The 20,773-nt window shown below is 42.4% G+C and overlaps 2 protein-coding genes across 3 annotated transcripts in view; one reads left to right on the top strand and one right to left on the bottom strand.

Moving 5' to 3' along the window:
* Positions 1-3,218: 3,218 nt before the first annotated feature.
* Positions 3,219-12,675, bottom strand: ACTR6 (actin related protein 6). Its single transcript, XM_057425447.1, has 11 exons — positions 12,475-12,675; positions 11,843-11,960; positions 10,130-10,198; positions 8,686-8,809; positions 7,730-7,865; positions 7,583-7,639; positions 6,821-6,919; positions 6,555-6,633; positions 5,695-5,866; positions 4,662-4,800; positions 3,219-3,632 (listed from the first exon to the last, which is right to left on the bottom strand). Exons 1-11 carry the CDS (start codon positions 12,540-12,542, stop codon positions 3,503-3,505), a joined length of 1,191 nt encoding a protein of 396 aa, XP_057281430.1. The 5' UTR covers positions 12,543-12,675; the 3' UTR covers positions 3,219-3,502.
* A 6,791-nt stretch (positions 12,676-19,466) lies between these two features.
* BLTP3B (bridge-like lipid transfer protein family member 3B) overlaps positions 19,467-20,773 on the top strand; it is a 53,555-nt gene continuing 52,248 nt past the window's right edge. For both annotated transcript variants that reach the window (XM_057425421.1, XM_057425428.1), the window contains exon 1: positions 19,467-19,714. In XM_057425421.1, the coding sequence (XP_057281404.1) occupies positions 19,671-19,714 (44 nt within the window). In that variant the 5' untranslated portion in view covers positions 19,467-19,670. The remainder of the gene's footprint in view (positions 19,715-20,773) is intronic.

Here is a 20,773-nt window from a genome sequence, read left to right as displayed (position 1 = left end):
TATCAAGATACTTTGATAGTGTCCAGTTATTTGTCATAAATACTTTGATAACATTAATGGTTCATAGGGCAAAGCTAGAAAGCGCGTTGGCCTGTTTACACATTGATGGTTAACTGTACATTGACAAGGAAATGTTGATTAAAATCATTAACTATGCAATATAATGTTATGGGGTTAAATTACTGTCCTGGGTTCAGCAGTAGCAGTCATTTTCCTCCTTCTTGGTAGCTGGTGCAGTGCAGTGTTTTGACTTTCGGCCTGGGAACAGAGCTGATAACGATGATGTTTTGGTTTGGCCAAGGACTTTGTGAGCCTCATGCTCTGCCAGGGAGGAGAGGAAGCCGGGAGGAAGCAGAGACAGGACACCTGACCCAAACTGACCAAAGAGGTATTCCATACCACATCACGTCATGCCCAGGATGTAACTGGGAGTTACCTGGAAGAGCTGGTGGACTGCAGGGTTGGAGGAGGTATCGGTCAGAGCTTGGTCGAGCTGGGGGGGCGAGTTATCGGTTGGCTGGTGGTGAGGTGATGTATTCTCTTCCCTTGTTATTTCCTTTATCATTATTATTAATGGTGGTATCAGTAGTGATTTATGTTATACCTTGGTTACTAAACTGCTCTTATCTCAACCCATGGGAGTTGCATTCTTTTCGATTCTCCTCTCTGTCCCTCTGGGAGTAGGGGGAGGGCAAGAAGGGGGGGAAGTGAGTGAACGAGTTACCTGACTGGGTTTAACCACGACACTATTACTTTTTCCATCCTCATGACAGACATTTAATCACATGTTGGACATAGAAACTTAGAACTGAGATTGGAAGGTACCTCTGGTCTAGTCCCACAGCCCAGCTGAAAGTGGGGTCAATTAGTGCAGGTTGCTCAGGGCCTTTTCCAGTTCAGTTTAGAGTATCTCCAAGGATGGAGATGCCACAGCTGCTCAGGTGAGTCTGGTCCAGAAGTGCCTGGTTCAGTCTTCTTTACTCCCTCCCCTGAGCCTTCTTTTCTGAAGGCTAAACAGTCACAGCGCTCTCATCCTCTTCCCTGTATGACAGATGCTCCAATCTTTGTCATTTTCATGGCCCCTATGCTGGACTAACTCCACTATGACCATGACTTTTTTATTGTGAATATGCTTCTTTGGGTATCTATATCCTCAATTGTTCTTCAAACGTATGGGGAAGTTACCAGAATACCAAAGCTTTCTGAAAATAAGTGCTGACCAAGTTTCATCTTTCAGAGGTGAATGCCCCAGTTACTAGATTACAGGGCCACAAGTTTTTTTTTGAGCCCTGTGATGGGAGGTTGGCCATTCTCCCAGAAAAGGAAGTGTGTACAGGTTATTGAAAATTGTAAACAGGAAAGTTTTCTGATTAAGTGCTTCCGGTGTCGAGTTGTGGGAAAGGGGGTTTTCAGTTTGGATTTTATTTGTTGTTGGGTGGTTGTTTGATCTTTTGTCGTAGTGTGGGCTTTTTCTCTCTTCAGTTCCTCTACTGGGTCTCACTCAAAATGCTGAACCTGGTTAAGAGGGAGGAATGGCAACATGGCAATTTGTAGGCTAGATGGACTGGGAACTGCTTTGGGAAAAACTTTTTAAAAAACAAATTATTGCACTTTGTGACTTGCTAAGAATTTTCTTGTACTAATTTAAAGGGGTAAGAAAGTACTGTGTAAAAAGCAATTAATTGATCTGTCATTTCATAGTGTTTTCATAAGGAAGAGGCATCTCAGTGGGTGTAGAACCAGGTATCAAGCAGTAAGGAAAAAGTGAGCAGCAGGAGTTTACAGCTGTCAAGTGGTTTCCTTCAGGGACAAGAAGCCAAGATAGATCCAGTTCTGTAAAAGGAGGGCTCTTCAGAGCCCTGCCTTACTCACCCTGACAGCAGGATCTGCTTATTTTCAGTCTTCTGTTGAAAGAAATGTGGTGTTTTATGTTTATGAGGGTCTACTGAACAAGACTATTTAGTGAACTACAGATTACTGGTCTTTGTTGTTAGACTTTCAGTTACATTCCAAAATTAGGAAAACTTTACTGGACCTTAGACAGTTCTGTTGGTTATTTTTTAACAATATTTGACACAGAATCATCTGGAACGGAAACTTGCAGTTCTTTTCTATTTATGATTTCTAGCACAGAGCTATCAATTGTCAATATGAATTTATTTTGAAGTACAAAATTTAGAGAGAGAAAAGTTTAGGCTGGAGGTACTTTCCAGTGCACTCTTAATCAGAGAACAAGTGATGCACCTTCAGAATGAGGAGACTTGCTTCCATTCATAGAACGTTAATCACAGAATTACAGAATCAGCTAGGTTGGAAAAGACCTTTAAGATCACCAAGTCCAATCATTACCCCAGGACTGCCAAGACCGCCACTAAATCGTATCACTGAGGACCTCCCTATCTCTGCCATTCAACTCAGGGAACTGAGTAACCTGAGGATGGCTGGTCTGACTAAAGACTGAGGCAAAAGCTGCAGTACGTACCTCAGCCTTTTCTTCGTCCTCAGTCACTAGGTTTCCCCTACTATCCAGTGGAGGATGGAGATTCTCCTTGGCCCTCCTTTTATTGCTAATATATTTGTAAAAGTATTTTTTATTATCTTTTATGGCAGTGGCCAGATTTAGTTCCATCTGTCCCTTCGCCTTTCTAACTTTCTGTGCATAACCTAACAACACCCTTGTACGTTTCATTGGGTAACTGTCCCTTCTTCCACAGATGAGAAATTTTTTTTTTCCGAAGTTCCAGCAGTATCTCCCTGTTCAGCCAGTCTGGTCTTCCCCACTGGTTTGATTTTTGGCACATAGGGAGTACCTGCTCCTGCACATTAAGGATTTCATTCTTGAAGAGTGTCCAGCCTTCCTGGACCCCTTTGTCCCTCAGTAATGTTTCTCAAGGAATTCTCCCAGCTAGGAACCTAAACAGGCCAAAGTCAGCTCTCCAGAAGTTCAAGGTGGAGCTTTTGCTGACTTTCTTCCCGACTTCTCCAAAAACTCAAAATTCAATCATTTTGTGATTGCTTTTCCCAAGATGGCCTCCAACCATCACATCTTTTTCAGGACAGGCAATCTCAGGAGAGAACTTTTGAGATGTGTTTAATGTCCATTTAACTGCATGCACAAGTTGGAATAATATTCATTTGGGAATAAAAAAATCCCCCCCCGCAACAAACCCCCAGACAACTCAATTTCTTCTCACTATGTATTAATGTCACACCAGCACAAGCATTCAGTATTTTTATTGCCCCATGCACTGAGTTTTTCTGCAGTAAGAATACAGTGAAGCTATCAGTAAAAGATGAGAACACAGTGAAATGACAGTGAACGTATTACTTCATAGTATTAGGCTTGTAAAATTCATTTTTAAACTTGGAAAATTATTTTCCCCAACCCACTCTAAATACAGGAAAGCTAAAACACAATCCTAACTGACAGGAAACAGGTTGTACTTCAAAGAGTTCCATTCTGACTGAAACAATGGAATAACAAAATATTCAACTATACTGCCTATATGTCAAATTTCTCTTCACAGATATTGTGTCCATGTTCTTCATAATCTTCTCTAGTTACTACCATGTCTTCAAAATCATCATTTTCAGAAATGAGCTTCCCACCTTCCCAGGAATAAGTAATAGGGCTGAAAAATGAACAGTTATAAATGAGTAACAGTAAGTACATTTCAAACAGAAGTATGCAGTGATGATTTCCAAGACTTTTATTTATCCTATTTAAAAATATACTTTTGATTGCTAAATCAAACCACCCAGCTCCAGACAAGCTCTGAGACAAAGTCTGAAATTTTAGCAGGGCTGACTGACTGTTATAAACAAGTGCAGGAGGCAGGTGTGAAGAGGGCGGGATAAGAAGATATTGTTTATATTTATGTTACACAGATAATGATTCTTCATAATATTTAAAAGTACTCTCCAATAGTACTTTTTAAAAAGTAAAGATTTCGTTGTTCTTTCGATACACGTGTTTTGTCTCAGCTGTGTACTTTCTCTCTGCTAAGGTGTTACCCCTTCCAAATCCCTGAAGTGACTACATTAATAATGATATGGCAGCATTCATATGCTGTCAAATCTTTTAAGTAAAAGATTAAACTCTTATCTTGCATACTTATATATCCACATAATCCACAATACAGTCTTATTTACCTATTTACGCTCCAAAGACTGATCCTGAAAACATTTCTATGCTTAACTTTATTACCTAAAGTACAGGGCAAGCAGGTGGTCCCTAATTTAACTGGTTTGTCTGAAAATACACTCATTTAAAACATTCTTCTTGTACAGTTCTGGTTCAGTGAATACTTAAATTAACCCCTTTGTCTTAGTAATAATAGATTAGATTCATAGAATAGTTAGGGTTGGAGAGGACCTTAATATCATCTAGTTCCAACTCCCCAGCCATGGGGAGGAATGCCTCACCCTAGACCATGTCATCCAAGGCTCTGTCCAACCTGGTCGTGAACACTGCCAGGGACAGAGCATTTACCACTTCTTTGGGCAACCTGTTCCAGTGACTCACCACCCCCACAGTAAAGAACTTCTTCCTTATATCTAACCCAAACCTCCGGTTTTAGTTTGAACCAGCAAAAGAAATCCTACTTCATAGCTTGTTCTGCTAGAAGAACAAAGCTTGTTCTATACAGTGTAGAACTCACTTTTCAGGAAGAACAACGGACACATCATAATCAGTTGGAGTAAGGCATCGAACTTCAGAATAAACCCGATCTCTGAAGCCTGGAAAAAGGGTGTTTCCCCCAGTCAGGACTATGTTCTTGAAGAAATGAGGCTGCATTTCTGTAAAGGAAGTAAATCTGTAGTTACAGACTGAATATACGCTTAAAGATTCAAGTTTTATTCCCCACTTAGAACAGAAGTAAAAAATATGCAAGAAGAATTTTATGATCATCTAACGATTACGTCAGTTAAATACTTACATTGAGAAATAAATGAAAATTATAAATCCCCCTGTTCTTTGTGCTTTTTTAGAATCTGACTGCCGTAACTACTGTTTTCTTACATTACCTATTAAGTTCCATGTCTGCCAACACAATTCCCTTTTCAAAGGGTATTTTAAATGATAAAATTTTTTTAAGAGTACTAAATAATAGCCTCAATGCCACCATATGTATGTGGCATCACAGAACCTAAGAAAGTCTTCTTTGTAGTAATAACATTAATTACATGTACCTCATCTGTAAAATGAAAGCTTTAGTATTACTCCTCACAAACAGCAGTCACAAAGCATTAAGCACAAAGGTGCTTAAATTACTCAGTTGGGTCAGTTTCATTTTTTTCATCAGTTTTTTTCATCAGTTTTTTTTTTCCAAATAAAGAAAGGTATTTTAAAACATAACTAAAGCTAATTTCAAGTATATCCCATCAGTGGTGTCAAAGACGGATAGGTCACGTTAGAAAAGGGTGTTAAGAGGAGTGAAGTCTACAGTGATTAGTTGAAAGTAGAAATTGATCCATGAATCATCACAAAACTGCTTCCCTAACAGAGAGTCTTGTAGACAAGAAGGTCTAGAGTATACGACACACACCAGAAGACAGAACAGTTTGTAACTTAGTAAGTGGTATATTGACAGTACCAGCTTCTTAAAACACTTTAGATACTTAAAAAAAAAAATCAAACCTAACAAAAACCACCAAACCACACATTTTTTGAAAATACTTCTAAGGTTATACCTTCAGGTAAATTCTGAATAGAATAGACAATAGCTTCCGGAATTCCCATCTCTTGAATACCAATATCTGAAGGATGGAAGAGTATTTCTGGAACTGCAAATCTTTCATTTGTTAGACGAAGTGTTTGTTCACCGGTCTTGTATTTTCCACTTAACACCATCTCTTCCCTTGGCTAAATTAAAGACATGAATAGTAGCCACTGCTTAAGAAAAGAAGCCACATCCTAGAGTATTCAGCTAATCTTCTTCATGTACTGCAGAGGTAGGCAGTATATTCTATGTAAAGTTGTATTACCAACAAATCTTAAGAATAATGCATACTCTGGTGTTAAATCTGCAGTGACTTTACCCTCATCAACTACAGTTTTGCCTGAAGCAAAATAAAATAGGTACACACAAGACTGCAATATTGGGACTGCTTTTGAAACTATGGCAAACTTGATAAGTGAAATAAAATTGTTAAATTGTCTTCACTGGTATTAAGACTTTTCAGGGTCTTCTATAACATGACTTTCAACCTTCTACCTATTAAGGTATCTACATGAAATTCAGAGAGACTTAGAAACAAGCATCAAAGCAGAGGAAACATTTTCCAACTTAACTTTAAAAAATACACCCCAATAATGGTATGGATGGGTTGTATGACAGAGCACAACCATAAAAATAATTATTAAACATAAAATGTTATATACTGAAAAAATAGTATTTAATTTTCAGCTCAACTTCCTAAGGAAATCTTTACCATTTAAGTTAGAAGTTACAACACAGCATTAGAAAAAAATAAGTCTTTTCAACCCCCCTGCTAAACTTGTACAGGGGAACAATTCAAAAAATATACTTCAAAAGCCACACTATTATTACCTTACAAAATCCTTTTTTGATTGTGCTGAAGTCTGGCAAAACATAATCTACCATTACAGTATTTTCCTCTCCTTTCAATCTGAAAGAGAAAAATGTAAAATACAACAGAATAAAGAACAAGTTCTAAGTTCCAACTATTTTCTGTTGACAAAACTTCCTTTGACTTAACTGTGAAAATTTCTGACTAAGAGTATAGCTTTATTTGTTTCTAAAAGTTGGTACTTCTGAATAATCTATTTGTACATATAGTACTATTGTATACATACTTGGCAATGTCCATGTCCTTGTAAAAGTCTTGAGAAACATAACACACATCTTCTTTCACTTGATTAATTACATGTGTTTCATCCATAACATGCAGTTGCCTAAGAAAAACAAAAACCAAAACCACAGAAGTTAGAGAATAATTCTTAGCATTACCTGTCCAGTCTTCCACTGGAGATGAGCAACCATAGTTTTCAAATCACAGAAAGCAACTCTTTCAATATCTAAAACTTGCATTCAATTTACAAAAGCATTCGTGGCCTGCTGGAGTTTAATGCTTTCCTACTTCACAGTTCAGTAAACACAAACATCTACCTGCATTTGTGCAATGTCTTCATAACAAGTATAGCCATAATCCTGCAACCAGCTCTACTAGCGAAGAACTTTATCTAAAGTTCCAAGCTAATGGATCCTTTTTATTTGTGGTATTGATAGAATCAGTTAGCAAACTGACTGATGATCTACTGAGACATCTCAGAAAATACGTAAGGTCTTGTATAATTGTGAACACACGGGTAACCCTAGCAACGTTAGATGTTCTGGCACTTTGAAGAATTAGGTTATTAGTTTTCAAAGAGTTTAAGATCATCTTAATTCATCTGGATCTTAAGCTCAAGATGGCAGCTAGCAGATTATAACAGGCAAAAACCCCTTTATCATTTAAACAGCATTTAATCTAAAATACACAGAACCAGTAAGAATATCCTCACAAACTTCTAGCTCATTTCATAACAGGTCTCAAGATGATGATCAGCATGCTTTACCTGTAAGAGATTATCTCCTTGAGATGGTTGGTTAAGAGTTTTCCTCCAACATTAATCCTACAGAAAAGGAGTAACACAAGGAATTCTGTCATTATTGACTTCAGGCATAGCAAACAATTCTTCTAGAAAATATACACTGCAACTTACCTGATGATTGCCTCTTTTTTCTTTTTACTTCTGCAATAAGGTACAATGTGTGTAAAAGAGTATCCACTGTCCACAATGATACAACATAGCTCAGATGGATTATCCCGGAAATACCTATGTGCACTAAGAGCTCCAGCTGAAATACAGAAAATTGCACTCAATTTTTATATGAATATACACTTTTAGAACTTACATTGACATGAAAATGTACTTGCTTCGTATTTTAAATGCCTTTGACAGACTTCAGAGATTTCAATCAATAATACTACAGCCAACACATGAATTAATTTTGACAACAGATAAAATTAAGTATAATATATGCCCCCATTTATTCTATTTCAATAATGCCAGCCCATGCTCAGTTTCCTAAGGCCCAAGCAGACTGATCACACCACAATTTATCAAAGCTATCTAAAGGAGTACCATATGTCCAGCTATCTTTCAGGAGGACTATGATGTTATTTACATATTGCCTGAAAGATACATTTCGTTACTGTAACGCTGCATTTTATTTGCCAATACAAACAAAAAGCCACCCTACTCCCCGTTTCACTTCCCCCCCAGTCCCCCCTCAAAGAAAAAAAGAAGGAAAGTTATCTAAGACTTCATGCAAATTTTTGGTAGCCTCTCTCAAAGGCTATCCTGTTTCAAAATCCATCTGTTATCTCTATCATCCTGACTCTCCTCAAATTTTCTTTAGTTATATACCATGACAGCCCTAGAAAGTAGTCTAAGAGTATAGCTGAAATTTCTTACAAAAAAAATAAACTCTTTAATCCGGTTGGAGTACATATCAGGAGCATATTACTCAAAACCTAGGGACACAAAGTAATTTTTTTTACTACCTTTATATATACGCGTGTGTGCATATGTATGCATGATTATTCACGTATTTATTCACAAGGTTGGTTAACCTTCAAAATATATAAATACAAACTAGAAGGAGGCAGACTCACCATTTACTCTAAGAACTGCTTGAAACTGATATTCTTCAAACAGAATTTCATTCATGGATTCTTGTATGGAAGTGAAGTTAAAATAAGGTTCAGTAATAATAATATTGGTATCTACAAAGTCCACCTATGAAAAAGTACATTAAGATGGTCATTACACAAAATTTAATACTCTGCTACCATATTTTGCAGCAGATGAAGATCATGTGAATTTGAAGACATGATTACCACTTGCTGTATTTGTTTGTAGAAACTACATTTAGAAAGTTTTAGGTTTTTTGAAGACTTCATGAGCAGTGATACAACTTTATCAAAGTAATGGGTATAAATGTAATAGAAAGGAACACCTGCATAATCTGCTCCTGACCATCCTTACAAATCATAATCCAACATTTTAAAGAGATACCCATAAAGTGCAATACTAATATATAATACTTTATGCTAATCCTGTCAACTACAGAAAGATATGTCTCTTTAACAGCTCAGCACTTACATCACAAAATTATTTACCTAATAATCAAAGATGAAGTCCTGCGTGAAGTAGAATCAATAATAAAACTTCCAGTGACCTCTAATGAGGCCAGCCAAAGATCCTGGAATTTCTGTGTTTACTGGTATCTCAAACGCCTTTAGGGAGAACTTCATAGGGTTGCTTCAGTCATAACTGATATGGCCCTAAACGTGTCACCAGCTGTATCTCTGTACTCTTCACTCATGAAAAAGAATTAAAACAAATTCTCTTTGAAACCATGAGTAAATTGAATGTAGTTCCAAAACTAAAATGAAAGCTAAGCACCAAAAGCCAGCACTGCATATGTTTATGTGTGGAGTCTTAGGGTATTTTGAGGCATTACTTTCATTTTCAGTACCATTCTCTCTCCTAGGTGTTACAAAGACTAAAAACTTTCAGAGTATGTGACTTTTTTTAAAGAAGAAAATAAAACGGAAGCCTTATTGTACTTCTTGTGTTAAATCCAGTTCATGCGATAAATAAGAAAGATTAAGCATCAGATATTTATATCTTATACATTCAACTTACTCATAGGTAGAAAGTGTTTTGCTAAAGATGTCCCACGGATCTAGCTCACCACTCTCTTTTGCATCAACAGTCTCTTGATCTCTAAACCACATTTTATCTGTCTCTAGTTATTATTATTTCTTACTAACTTGAACTTTTAATTATATTGACGTGACTCTAACATGTGAACTAAACTCAGTACAAATACACACAAGGCTAAGAAATGTAAATGTTTTGTAAATTCTTACACCAGAGCTCAAAGTAAAAATTTTCTTAAGTTTGCAAAAAAATAAATCTGATTCCTAACTGAACACACATTCAAAGAGAACAGTAAGCTCACTGGTTCTGTTTAATACTTGATGTACTTATGTTAATTCCATTAGTCATTATTAAGCCCACACAAAATCTATACTCAAAAAAGGCTCTTACTTGGTACATTTCTTTTCCAAAAAGATAATCCCAAACCTGTCTCTGGACATCCCAGTTCACCAAGTAACCCTGTAGGAATTTAGGAAAAAAAAAATACACTATTTAGAAAAAAGAATCATGCTTAAAAAAAATATGCTAGAAATAAAAAAATGTCAAATAATTCTAGACAGGTAATAGAAAGAAACTTGAAAGTAAACATGCCTGAATTCACATTTCTATGCTAAGGAGTAAATGTTACATAGGCTAAAGAATGTTACAAATACTTCCATCAACACATTAGTTACTACACTACAAAACCAAACTGTGTTTCCTGTATACGTTATTTTCTTTGACAGAAGCCAGTCTGATCCTGGTGCTGGGAAAGGTTATGGAGCAGATCATCTTGAGTGCCATCACACATCACAACAACTAAGTGATCAAGCCCAGTTACCACGGATTTATGAAAGGCAAATCCTGTTCGACTAAACTCATCTCCTCCAACAAGGTGACCCAATTAGTGGGTGAGCGAAAGACTGTGCATGTTGTCTATCTAGACTTTAGTAAAGCCTTCGATACCGTTTTCCACAGCATTCTGCTGGAGAAACTGGCCTGGGTAGGTGTAATCTTTGCTGGGACAAAAACCAGCTGGATGTCTGTGCACAAAGAATGGTGATGAACAGAGTTAAATCCAGCTGGCAGCTTGTCCCAAGAGGTGTTCCCCTGGGCTCAGAATTTGGGCCAATTTTGTTTAATATCTTCACTGATGATCCAGATGAGAGGACTGAGCACACCCTCAGTAAGTTTGCAGACAACACCAAGTTGGCTGGGAGTGTTGAACTGCTGGAGGATATAAAGGCTCTGCAGAGGGATCTGGGTCAATGGGCTGCGGCTAATGGCATGAGGTTCAAAAAGGCAAAGTGCCAAGTCCTGCATTTGGGCAACAGCAACCCCATGCAACACTACAGGCTTGGGGAAGAGTGGCTGGAAAGCTGCTTGGAGAAAAAGGACCTGGGGATGCCAGTTTCTACCCCAGCAGCCAAGAGGTCCAAGAGCATCCTGGCTTGTATCAGCACTGGTGTGGCCAGCAGGGCCAGGGCAGTGAACATCCCCCTGTACTCAGCACTGGCGAGGCTGCACCATGAATGATGTGTTCAGTTCTGGGACCCTCACTACAAGAGAGACATTGAGGTGCTGGGGCGGGTCTAGAAAAAGGCAGTGAATCTGGTGAAGGGTCTGGAGCACAAGTGTGATGAGGAGCAGCTGAGGGAACTGGGGTTGTTTAGTCTGGAGAAGGCTTGGGGAGGAACCTTATCTCTCTCTACAACTACTTGAAAGGAGGTTGACAGGACAAGAGGAAATGTTCTCAAGCTGCGCCAGGGCAGGTTTAGATTGAATATTAGGAAACATTTTTTTCAGCAAAAGGGTCATCAAGCATTGGAACAGGCTGCCCCTGGAAGTGGTGCAATCACCAGCTCTGGGGGTATTTAAAACACCTGTAGGTGTGGTGGCTTAGGGACATGGTTTAGTGGTGTACTTGGAAGTGCTGGGGTAACAGTTGCACATTATCTTAAGGGTCTTTTCCACCCTGGCTGATTCTATGATTTTTAAACTCCACACTGCTGAACATAATTCTTGCACGATACTACATATAACCCTGCAGTTGGGCCACCCTGTGTGAAAACCATTCCTATTTTGCATTTGTCTATAACGTTAAACTCAGGGTATCTTACTTACTTTTTGAAAGGGCAGAATATAAAAAAGCCCAGAGGGATCTTTAATTTCATCCAGTTGATTTGCCGTAAAGGTTTTCAAGCGTGCAGTCTTTGATCTGAACTGACAGTTAGGAATAACGCTGGAAAAGATTGGAAAGTTTCCTATTCATCACAATACGAGGCACACTCACCGTCCTTACATTACTATCATTAAGTAGCATACTTTCAGCAGTATTCTGGGGACGTATTTTAAGTTTAATCCATTTAATTGGGCCAGTTAGGAGGGAAAACCCCTCACTTCTGACACATCAGGTGCAGACGAGGCACCGTTCGGTAAAATAAACTCTCCCTTACAACCCCTACCCCACACCCTCAACACCGTAAAACCACAGCCTGCGACCGCTCCGAGCCCTGACCCGCCCCTCCTGCGCTCCGGCACGTGCCGCAGGGCCGGGGGCGGGGCCGGCCGGGGCTGGGGCCAGACCGGGGCTGTCCGCGGCTGGCGCAGGCGCACCGGCGGCCCGCGAGCCGCTGCCGGGCTGTGTTTGCGGGGCGGCGGCTGCGGGGCTGGTGGGTGCGCCTAGCCGGGCCGAGCGGGTGCCGGCGCAATACAAAGAGGACGCCTGCCCGCCCCGCCCTTTCCCGGGCGCTCACCTGACGTTCGCGTGGCTGTAGCCGATCTTGGCATTGTAAGCGCCGTTATCCAGCACCAGCGTCGCCATGTTCCCCACGGCGCCACGGCCGCCGCCGTCCCAGTATTGATCCGCCACCGCCGTGGATCTCTATGGTTACCATAGACCGCAGGGGCAGCGCGCGCGCGGCGTGACGGGATCCGGAGAGCCGCGGAACACCACTTCCGGCTGCGTGCCGGGCTCTGGCGCGTGACGCGCTCCGCTCACGTAGCGCTGGTGACGCGAGGGAAGCCGTCGAGGCTATTGGTCTGGTGTGACCCGGAAGCGCTCGTCAAAGAGCCGGGCGGGGGTGGTAACGGGGGGTGCTGAGTCAGCCGGCGCTGTGGTGGCTGTCTCTTGGGGCGCTGCCGCATGCTGCAGGTACGGGCAGCCCCGCACCGCCCCAGCCCTGCCACCGCGAGAGCCCGTGGTGGGGAGAATGCAGAGAAGGGGAGGCAAGACCTTCCCTGGTGTGTGTAAGGTCACACCCCGCTGCTGAAGGAGCCTCTTGCCCGCGGGTGGCCGTGTCGGTTCGGTGCGGCATCGGCGGGGGTACGGGAACGCAGCGCCGTCGGGAGGAGTTGAACCGCAGAATGCGGGAACATAGCGTGCAAGGATGATACCGAATGGAAAGGGAGGAGGATCTTAACATTCCATCATCGTCGTTTTACTGTTGTTCTAACTTTGCTGTAATTAACACTAATTATAACTAGCATAAACCCCTGTGCTACTGGTGTTCGCTGGCACTGAGCAGGTTTTGTTATACTGGAGTCTGTGTCAAATACCATACACCCTTATAGAACCATAGAACAGCCCGAGCTGGGAGGGACCTCAGAACATCATCTGGTCCAGCTTTCCATGGAAAAGGGAGCCTAAGTGAGATGATGTAGCAACCTGTCATGAAAAACTTCTGTGATGGGGGCTTCACCACTTTCCTGGAGAGGTTGTTCCAGTGCTTAGTTGGTCTTACTATAAAAAGTTTCTTGTATCAAGATGAAACCTCTCCTGGTGCAACTTATGCCTCTAGCCCCTTGTCTTTTTGTGAGGAAAGAGCCTCCATCATCATTGCAGCCATTGTACTGGAATACTGTGATGAGGTCCCCCCTGAGCTTGCTCCAGGAAGAAATCATTCTATGATTTATGATTTTATTTATATGTTTTAACTTATCATTACTAGTATCTTTGTTGTTATCCAATAAAATGTAAACTGCATTAAAGTATGTAATTGTATCTGTATGTAATTTGTTTTCTGGGAAATACCAGAACTTAAAAATAACTGCAACTCTGTATGATGACTTTAACCCTAGCAAGTACCAAATGTCTTCATATGAGCCAGGATGTTCAGTAGAACACACAGCAATCTGCTTTGCAACCAATCCTCTTTATGTGCTTGTCAGTGTCTTAAGGGAAGCCTCCTTAATCCCCACTCTAGCTGATGCATTCTCTGGTTCTTTAGGGACAGGTCACAGGAATTAATAAAATACTGTTTTTCCAGTACAGGAGTTTATGCATTGTTTTAAAGAACACTGTAAAGTGTTGGTTGCTCTCCTTCTTTACCCACTGACAGGTATAGTAATAGTCAATTTTGGTTCTGTAATTAAACCCCAAAGTACGCAAACCATAGAATTGATAAATGCTTTAGGTATTCACAGTGTTATGGAGAAATATAAAATATTGTTCCTAAATCACATAATTTTTACTTTATTAATAATAGTAAGTTCTTAGAAGAATAATTTAGACATAAGGAATCATAGCTATTGCTAACTTTTGCCTTGTAAAAATAAAGAAGAAAGCCAGAATTTGATTACTTTTTCTCTTGCAGATACTTACTCCAGCTCTATGAGACTTCATCTGATATAATTTAATTCAGAGGTACTCTGGTTTGGTTTGTTGGGTTTTTTTTTTCTTTTTAATGACCCACAGGACAAGCACCAGGCTTCTAACAGTTCACTTAGATTTATGTGTAGTGGTTGATGTACATAAATATTTAAAATCTCTGGGAACTACAGTTGGTATATTTACTGTCATTGCTCACTGAGGGTAACTCATAGATATTTAGTGAGTTTGTTTACATACTCATTCCTATATTGCAGTAACACTTCTGATAGTATTTTCTGTTGCTGTTGACAGGTATGTCACAAAGTCAGTAATGTAGCAAGGAAACATGAATAGAACTTTCAAAGGTCCACGTGGTAGCAAACCTCATACATTTCCCCTTACAAGAGCTTAAAATTGATACTTAGTGATGCTCTTTAACTTTGAGCAATGGTCTGTCAGATTATGTGAATCTTGTGCGTTTGCGGTATCTTTTGCATTATCTGCATAGGACCATACTGGTTGTCTTATTCTGTAAGTATGAAACAAAGCACTCACTGAAATTAAATCAGAGCTTCTTAGGTCACATTTTATCTGTTCTTTTTCCACATTTCCTACTGCTTTATTTAATGGGAAAACCAGTAATTTTGTTATTCTGTGACATTCATGTTTCATGAAGTCACTTGGGCTCTTGTAGTTGCCTTTTTTTCCCCTCTCAACTCCATTACAGTTTTTACAGTTAAGAAATCCACATGACCACATAAAAAGCCAAATTCTGTCTGCACATGCTATACAAAGCACACAGATGCTTATTTGCTCTGCTCTGTGGGAACGTGCAGCTTCAGGATGATTGAATGGTGCCGGTGACAGAATTTGCAGGCTGTCTAGAGCATCCAAAGAAAGTTACCCTTAAGGAAGAAGTTACTGCATTCTTTGACCCTGACACAGGGGCACGTTACCTTGGGCTTAGCATCCATCACCTGAACCCCATGCACACTTCCTCATTTATGTGATGGTGGAGGGCAGGCTGATGGATGACATGACTGCCTGATGGGAAACTCTGTACATCCTTGGGTTCTTGGGTCTTCTATCCAATTGCAAGTGTTCACAAATAGGCCCTAGAAATTACATGTGTTAAATACAAACCAAAATTATTCTTGAGATCCTCTTAGTATCCTGGATACTCTCAGAAGTGGGGTTCTTTCTTGATGCCAGCTGCTTCGTAAGGGAGGGAAGCCAGGAGCTGAGGGGGATGCTGTGGCCAGCCAGAGCATAACCCACTGCCTCCAGCCAGGGAGCAAGGCAGGTAGGGATGGGAAGGGCAGCCCAGAGCCCAGCTCATAAGGCAGGTGTGTGATGATAAGCAGGTCTGAAGTCAAGCACACAGGTCAATCCTCAAGTCAGGGTCAGGATCAGGTCTGATGGGATGAAAAGGGCCAGACATTGTGCAGGCATCACCAGGCAGGTCCATGGGGACCACCAGCATGGAAAACTGGTGGGTTGGGGTCCAGGTCAGCAGGATCCAGATCGCAAGGACCCATTGCGATACATGCCTGACCAATTTGGTGGCCTTCTATGATGGGGCTACGGAACTGATGGACAGGGGTAGAGCAGTTAATGTCATCTACCTGGGTTTGTGCAAAGCATTCAACACTGTCCCACACAACATCCTTGTCCCTAAATTGGAGAGACATCAATTTGATACGTGGACCACTCGGTGGATAAAGTGGCTGGATGGCCACACACAAAGAGCTGTGGTCAATGGCTCAATGTCCAGCTGGAGACTGGTGGTATCCCTCAGGGATTGGTGTTGGGACTGGTCTGGTTCAACATCTTTGTCGGTGACATGGACAGTGGGATTGAGTGCGCCCTCAGCAAGTTTGCTTATGACACCAGGCTGGTGTCGTTCAGTTGGTACGCTGGAGGGAAGGAATGCCATCCAGAGGGACCTTGACACGCTTGTGAGGTGAGCTGATGCCAACCTTATGAAGTTTAACCATGCCAAGTGCAAGGTCCTACACCTGGGTCAGAGCAATCCCAGGCACAGCTACAGGTTGGGCAGAGAAGAGATTCAGAGCAGCCCTGCAGAGAAGGACTTGGGGGTGTTGGTCAAAGAGAAACCTAACATGAGCCAGCTTCAGTGAGCTCTTGCAGCCCAGAAAGCCAACCGTATCCTGAGCTGCATCAAAAGGAGCATGACCAGCAGGTCGAAGGAGGTGATCCTGCCCCTCTACTCTGCTCCCATGAGATCCCACTTGGAGTATTGTGTACAGTTCTGGTGTCCTCAACATAAAAAGGACATGGAACTGTTGGAACAAGTCCAGAGGAGGGCCATGAGGACGATCAGGGGACTGGAGCACCTCCCGTTTGAAGACAGGCTGAGAAAGTTGGGGCTGTTCAGCCTGGAGAAGAGGCAGCTGCATGGAGACCTCATAGCAGCCTTCCAGTGTCTGAAGGGGGCCTATAGGGATGCTGGGGAGGGACTCTTCAGTAGGGACTGTACTGACGGGTTCAAACTTAAACAGGGGAAGTTTAGATTGTATATAAGGAAGAAGTTCTTTACTGTGAAGGTGGTGAGGCACTGGAATGGGTTGTCCAGGGAAGCTGTGAATGCTTCATCCCTGACAGTGTTCAAGGCCAAGTTGGACAGAGCCTTGGGTAACATAGGTTTAGGGTTAGGGTTAGGATTAGGGTTAGGGGTGTCCCTGTGTGCAGACCTGAAAGCCTGGATGATCTTGAGGTCCTTTCCAATCCTAACTATTCTATGTGATTCTATGTTATGATCTGCCACTATATCCATCCCTTTTCTTCTTCTGTGACATAGTTTCTCCTCACTGGGTGAGGAGTCATTTTAGTAAATCAAGAGCAAAGAGCTTTGGTTGCTAGATGAAGGAATCCTACATATCAATGTTTATAATTGCAAAGTAGTCAACAAAGTTATCATATTAAGGTAACAACTGATGACAGTCTCACAGGTTCTTTATAAATTCTTCTTCTTCTCTTCAAAGGAGAAGTCAGTCTCTGGGACATTGTATCAAGCACCATCTTCATATAGTGGTGGTCTAATTATCATGAATATCCTAACAGAAATTCATTTGCTGACAAACATGCAACTGCGATTTGGGGAATCAGTCCAAAGTCTTAATAAACATAGTCTCAGGTTATCCTGATACTATTGCACAAGGCTCTAAATAGAAGTGTCAGATACTCTGCTCAAACTATGGGATAAACTGGGCTTCTTATGACAGGCCCTTCTAATCCCTGGGGTGTTGATCTGTTCATCTCCCCCCATTCCTCTATTCAGTGTGCTCCAGGATATGGGAGGACGTAAGGTCACGATTCAGATCAACCCTGCCAGACAGGCATATTTCTGGTTTCCAGTTCTGAGGTCAGTGAAGAGCCTCTGGACTTTCCTTTTTTTCTGTCAGACCTACACTTGCAGGACACTTGAAGGGGAACACACAGCATGAGTCCTGCTTTCCTTGCCCCATGTATTTTCTTTGATGAGAAGCTGATCTATAATGATGTTGAATAGTTTCTCCAAGATGCTGGTAGATTCTTTTTTTTTAACTAGTTGAGAAAAATTGAACTCAAAGGTGCAATAAAAATGTTAGCTTCATACACAGCTCATTCCCACTTTCTAAATCTCTTTAAAGAGTATAATGAGGTCAGTATTACACAACTGACTGATTTCTAAATGCCTGGAAAAATCAAAAATGTTCCTCTCCTGACCTTTTTTTTTTTTTTTTTTTTTACTGCTTCATATTTCTGGCTTAAGGGTCCTTGGGGGTTTGTTTCATTGCATGTAAATTATTAATCTGTCAGGCATATGAGAAGCAAAGAAAATAATATCTGCTGGATTTCCTGTGCAGCTCTAGGCTATATTATAGAGGTAGCAAACCACCCTTCAGAAAGAGGACACATCTGAAAAGCTTGTTAGTTTTACAATTGTGGGCTTTTTTTTCTTCTTCTTCTTTTCCAGTTAATACTACTTCTAGGGTATGTGATTACTCACCACTAAAATTCTCCAAGATACCTTTTCTGAATGAGGGACCCCTAAAGAAGAGGGTTACTTGATGAACAAAACTAATACCAAATATTTGCTTTTTAATTGACTTGAAAATGCTGCTACAGCATGAGATGTTATCTCAAAATTAAAATAACTTCTTGGCTTTATACTTGCCACAGATACCCAGTGAAATGTAAGCACCTGATTTCACAAGCTTGCGGGCTTGAGTAATTGCTGAACAATTTGGGTTAAGGGAAAAATATATGTGTATATACATATGAATTTATTGTTATATCATTATAAGTCTTGTCAGTAAGCTTTTCTTCTCTTTTATCTGACCTTGTTCCCTTTTTGTGGTGCTGTAGGAACAGCAGCCGTCCTGGCTTTCAGCTCCACCAAGATCAGAAGGCGTGTGGCTCTTTGGGCAGGGCTTGCTGCCTGAACAAGTCTTCCGCCTTCGTCTGGAAGAATAGATGTTGAATTTATTGCTTCTGGGTTTCTTTGCTTTCTTGGAATATCCTTTGGGAATAATTTTGGGGGTCCTAGCTGTTAACATCTTTGAGGATTACTTTTTCTGGCTGGAAATTAATATTGCTTATGAAACAGTGGTATAAAAAGGGCAAATGTGTCACTTGGCTAATCAGGTGAATTTATTACAGCATAGCTAGAGTAATGGTGTTTATCTGAAAAAAAATAAAGTAACTTTAAATATTGTTTCTGTGAGTGAGCTCTGCAGATCACCGGGGAGGAGCACGACCTGCAGCTACTAATGCCAAGTATTACTGCACGTAGGTAACTAAGCATTTTATCAAAAGGAACTCTCGCTACATACGAGAACCAGATTTTTTGTTATCGTTCTTGTTGCTACAATGCCTTTTAGTGGCACTTTAACAGATTTTCAACAAAAATAACAACCGGCCCACGTGGGACACGCTCCACAGGCGGGAGGAGGGACGGAGCCACAGGCGGGGACGCGGGGAGACGCTAGCAAAGGACGGCCGAGAAAGAGTGGGCAGTGCGACCGGGGGCAAGCAGCGGCTGAGGGTACTGAGGGAACTGAGGGAATCTGCCGCAGACAGAGGGGTCCGTAAGCAAGCGGGAGGATGTGAAAGCCCCTACCCCGCCTCCCTCCCGCCTGTGTGGGGTGGTGGCTGCGGCTCCGTCCCTCCCCGTTACCGCCCCCCGTCACTAGGTGATGCTGCAGTCAAGATGGCGGCGGGAGCTGAGTGAGGGAAAGCGGAGACAGCCGCTCCGCTCCCGGCGGTCTCCCCGCCTCGGGCAGGGGGAGGCGGAGGGATGAGGCGCGTCCCCTTTCCCGGCTGGTTGTCGTGAGGGGCGTGGGTCGGCAGACAACCATGGCGGGGATTATCAAGAAGCAGATCCTGAAGCATCTCTCCAGGTCAGTGGGGCGCCGTGCTCCGGGTGGGCTGAGGGTTGTTACGGGGGGAAGGGTGAAGGTGGGGGCTGGCAGGCGGTGGCAGCTCCCGGTCCCAAGGTCCACGGGGCCTGGCGAAGGGGCGGGGGTACCGGGCTTCCTTCAGCCCGCGGAGGGTGGAGCTGGAGCCGCCTCCTCGGGGTGACTTGGTGGCGGAGGGGCTGTCCGGCAGTGTCAGCCTGAGGCGAGGAGGGGGCTCGGCCTGGCTGGCGCAGAACGGAGTCACCGAGTGAGTCACAGCTGGGCTCCGGTCGCCTTTTCGCCCGGCAGACGGTGCCACCCCCGCAGCCCGCCGCACGGCGTCGAGCGAGCCGAGCCGGGCGGGTGCTGCCGCGGCAGCGGGCTCGCAGGTCCCGGGAGGCGCCTGCGGCGCAGCCCCTCGGCGGGGGCTGCTGACGGGGCCCGCCGGGTGCCTCCCCGACCAGCCCGTGGCGGCGAGAAGTTGCGCGAAGCAGCGCGGAAAAAGAAGGGGAAAACCCAAACGCCGCCGTAATTCAGAGGGGGCGGTGTTTGCACTATCCGTCCCCGTTCCCTTGGAGTGCGGGAGCTCAGCGTGTGCCCTCAGGTCTGCGCGCCACGGCTGAGCTCCTGCAGGCTCAGGTGAGGCCCTCGAACAAAAGGATGCGTTCCTGTGCCCGGACGAAATAGCTTCCACGTTTTCTGGGTGACTGCAATCATAACTAACGTACCTCGTGGGTTAAAACAAACAAAAAAACAAACGACACCCCCGAATGTAAATTTTTTTTTTTTGTAGCTGTCTGTGTCGTGTGCTTCAAAGACAGAAAGACTGGAGAAAGTACTGTCTGATTGATACCATTTTTAAAAGGCACATTACATTTCTCCCTTTTTCTAAAGAGAGACAAAAAAAAAAAAACCAACGACCCAAACATTAAGTACTTGATCTGTCATGATACCGTAGTGCTGTTACTCTTCAGAGCTTACTTTTATATATAAAAAAATACAACCTGAAATACTGGTTCCTGATTTGCCTTTTTAAAAGGTATTAATCTATTTTTGTGTGAT

The sequence above is a fragment of the Pezoporus wallicus genome, unplaced genomic scaffold (genome assembly GCF_028554395.1).
Source record: "Pezoporus wallicus isolate ANWC-B61680 ecotype Strahan unplaced genomic scaffold, APGP_CSIRO_Pwel_v1 scaffold_3294, whole genome shotgun sequence".
Taxonomy (NCBI): Eukaryota; Metazoa; Chordata; class Aves; order Psittaciformes; family Psittacidae; genus Pezoporus; species Pezoporus wallicus.
This window is presented reverse-complemented; position numbering and strand designations above follow the sequence as displayed.

Coding starts and splice junctions, on each gene's coding strand:
- ACTR6 (XM_057425447.1), bottom strand. CDS start 12,542: ATGGCGACGCTGGTGCTGGATAACGGCGCTTACAATGCCAAGATCGGC. Junction 8,810..10,129: donor TTGGAAAAGAAATGTACCAA/GTAAGAGCCTTT, acceptor ACTTTTTCATAG/GTGGACTTTGTAGATACCAA. Junction 7,640..7,729: donor AAAAAAGAGGCAATCATCAG/GTAAGTTGCAGT, acceptor CCTTTTCTGTAG/GATTAATGTTGGAGGAAAAC.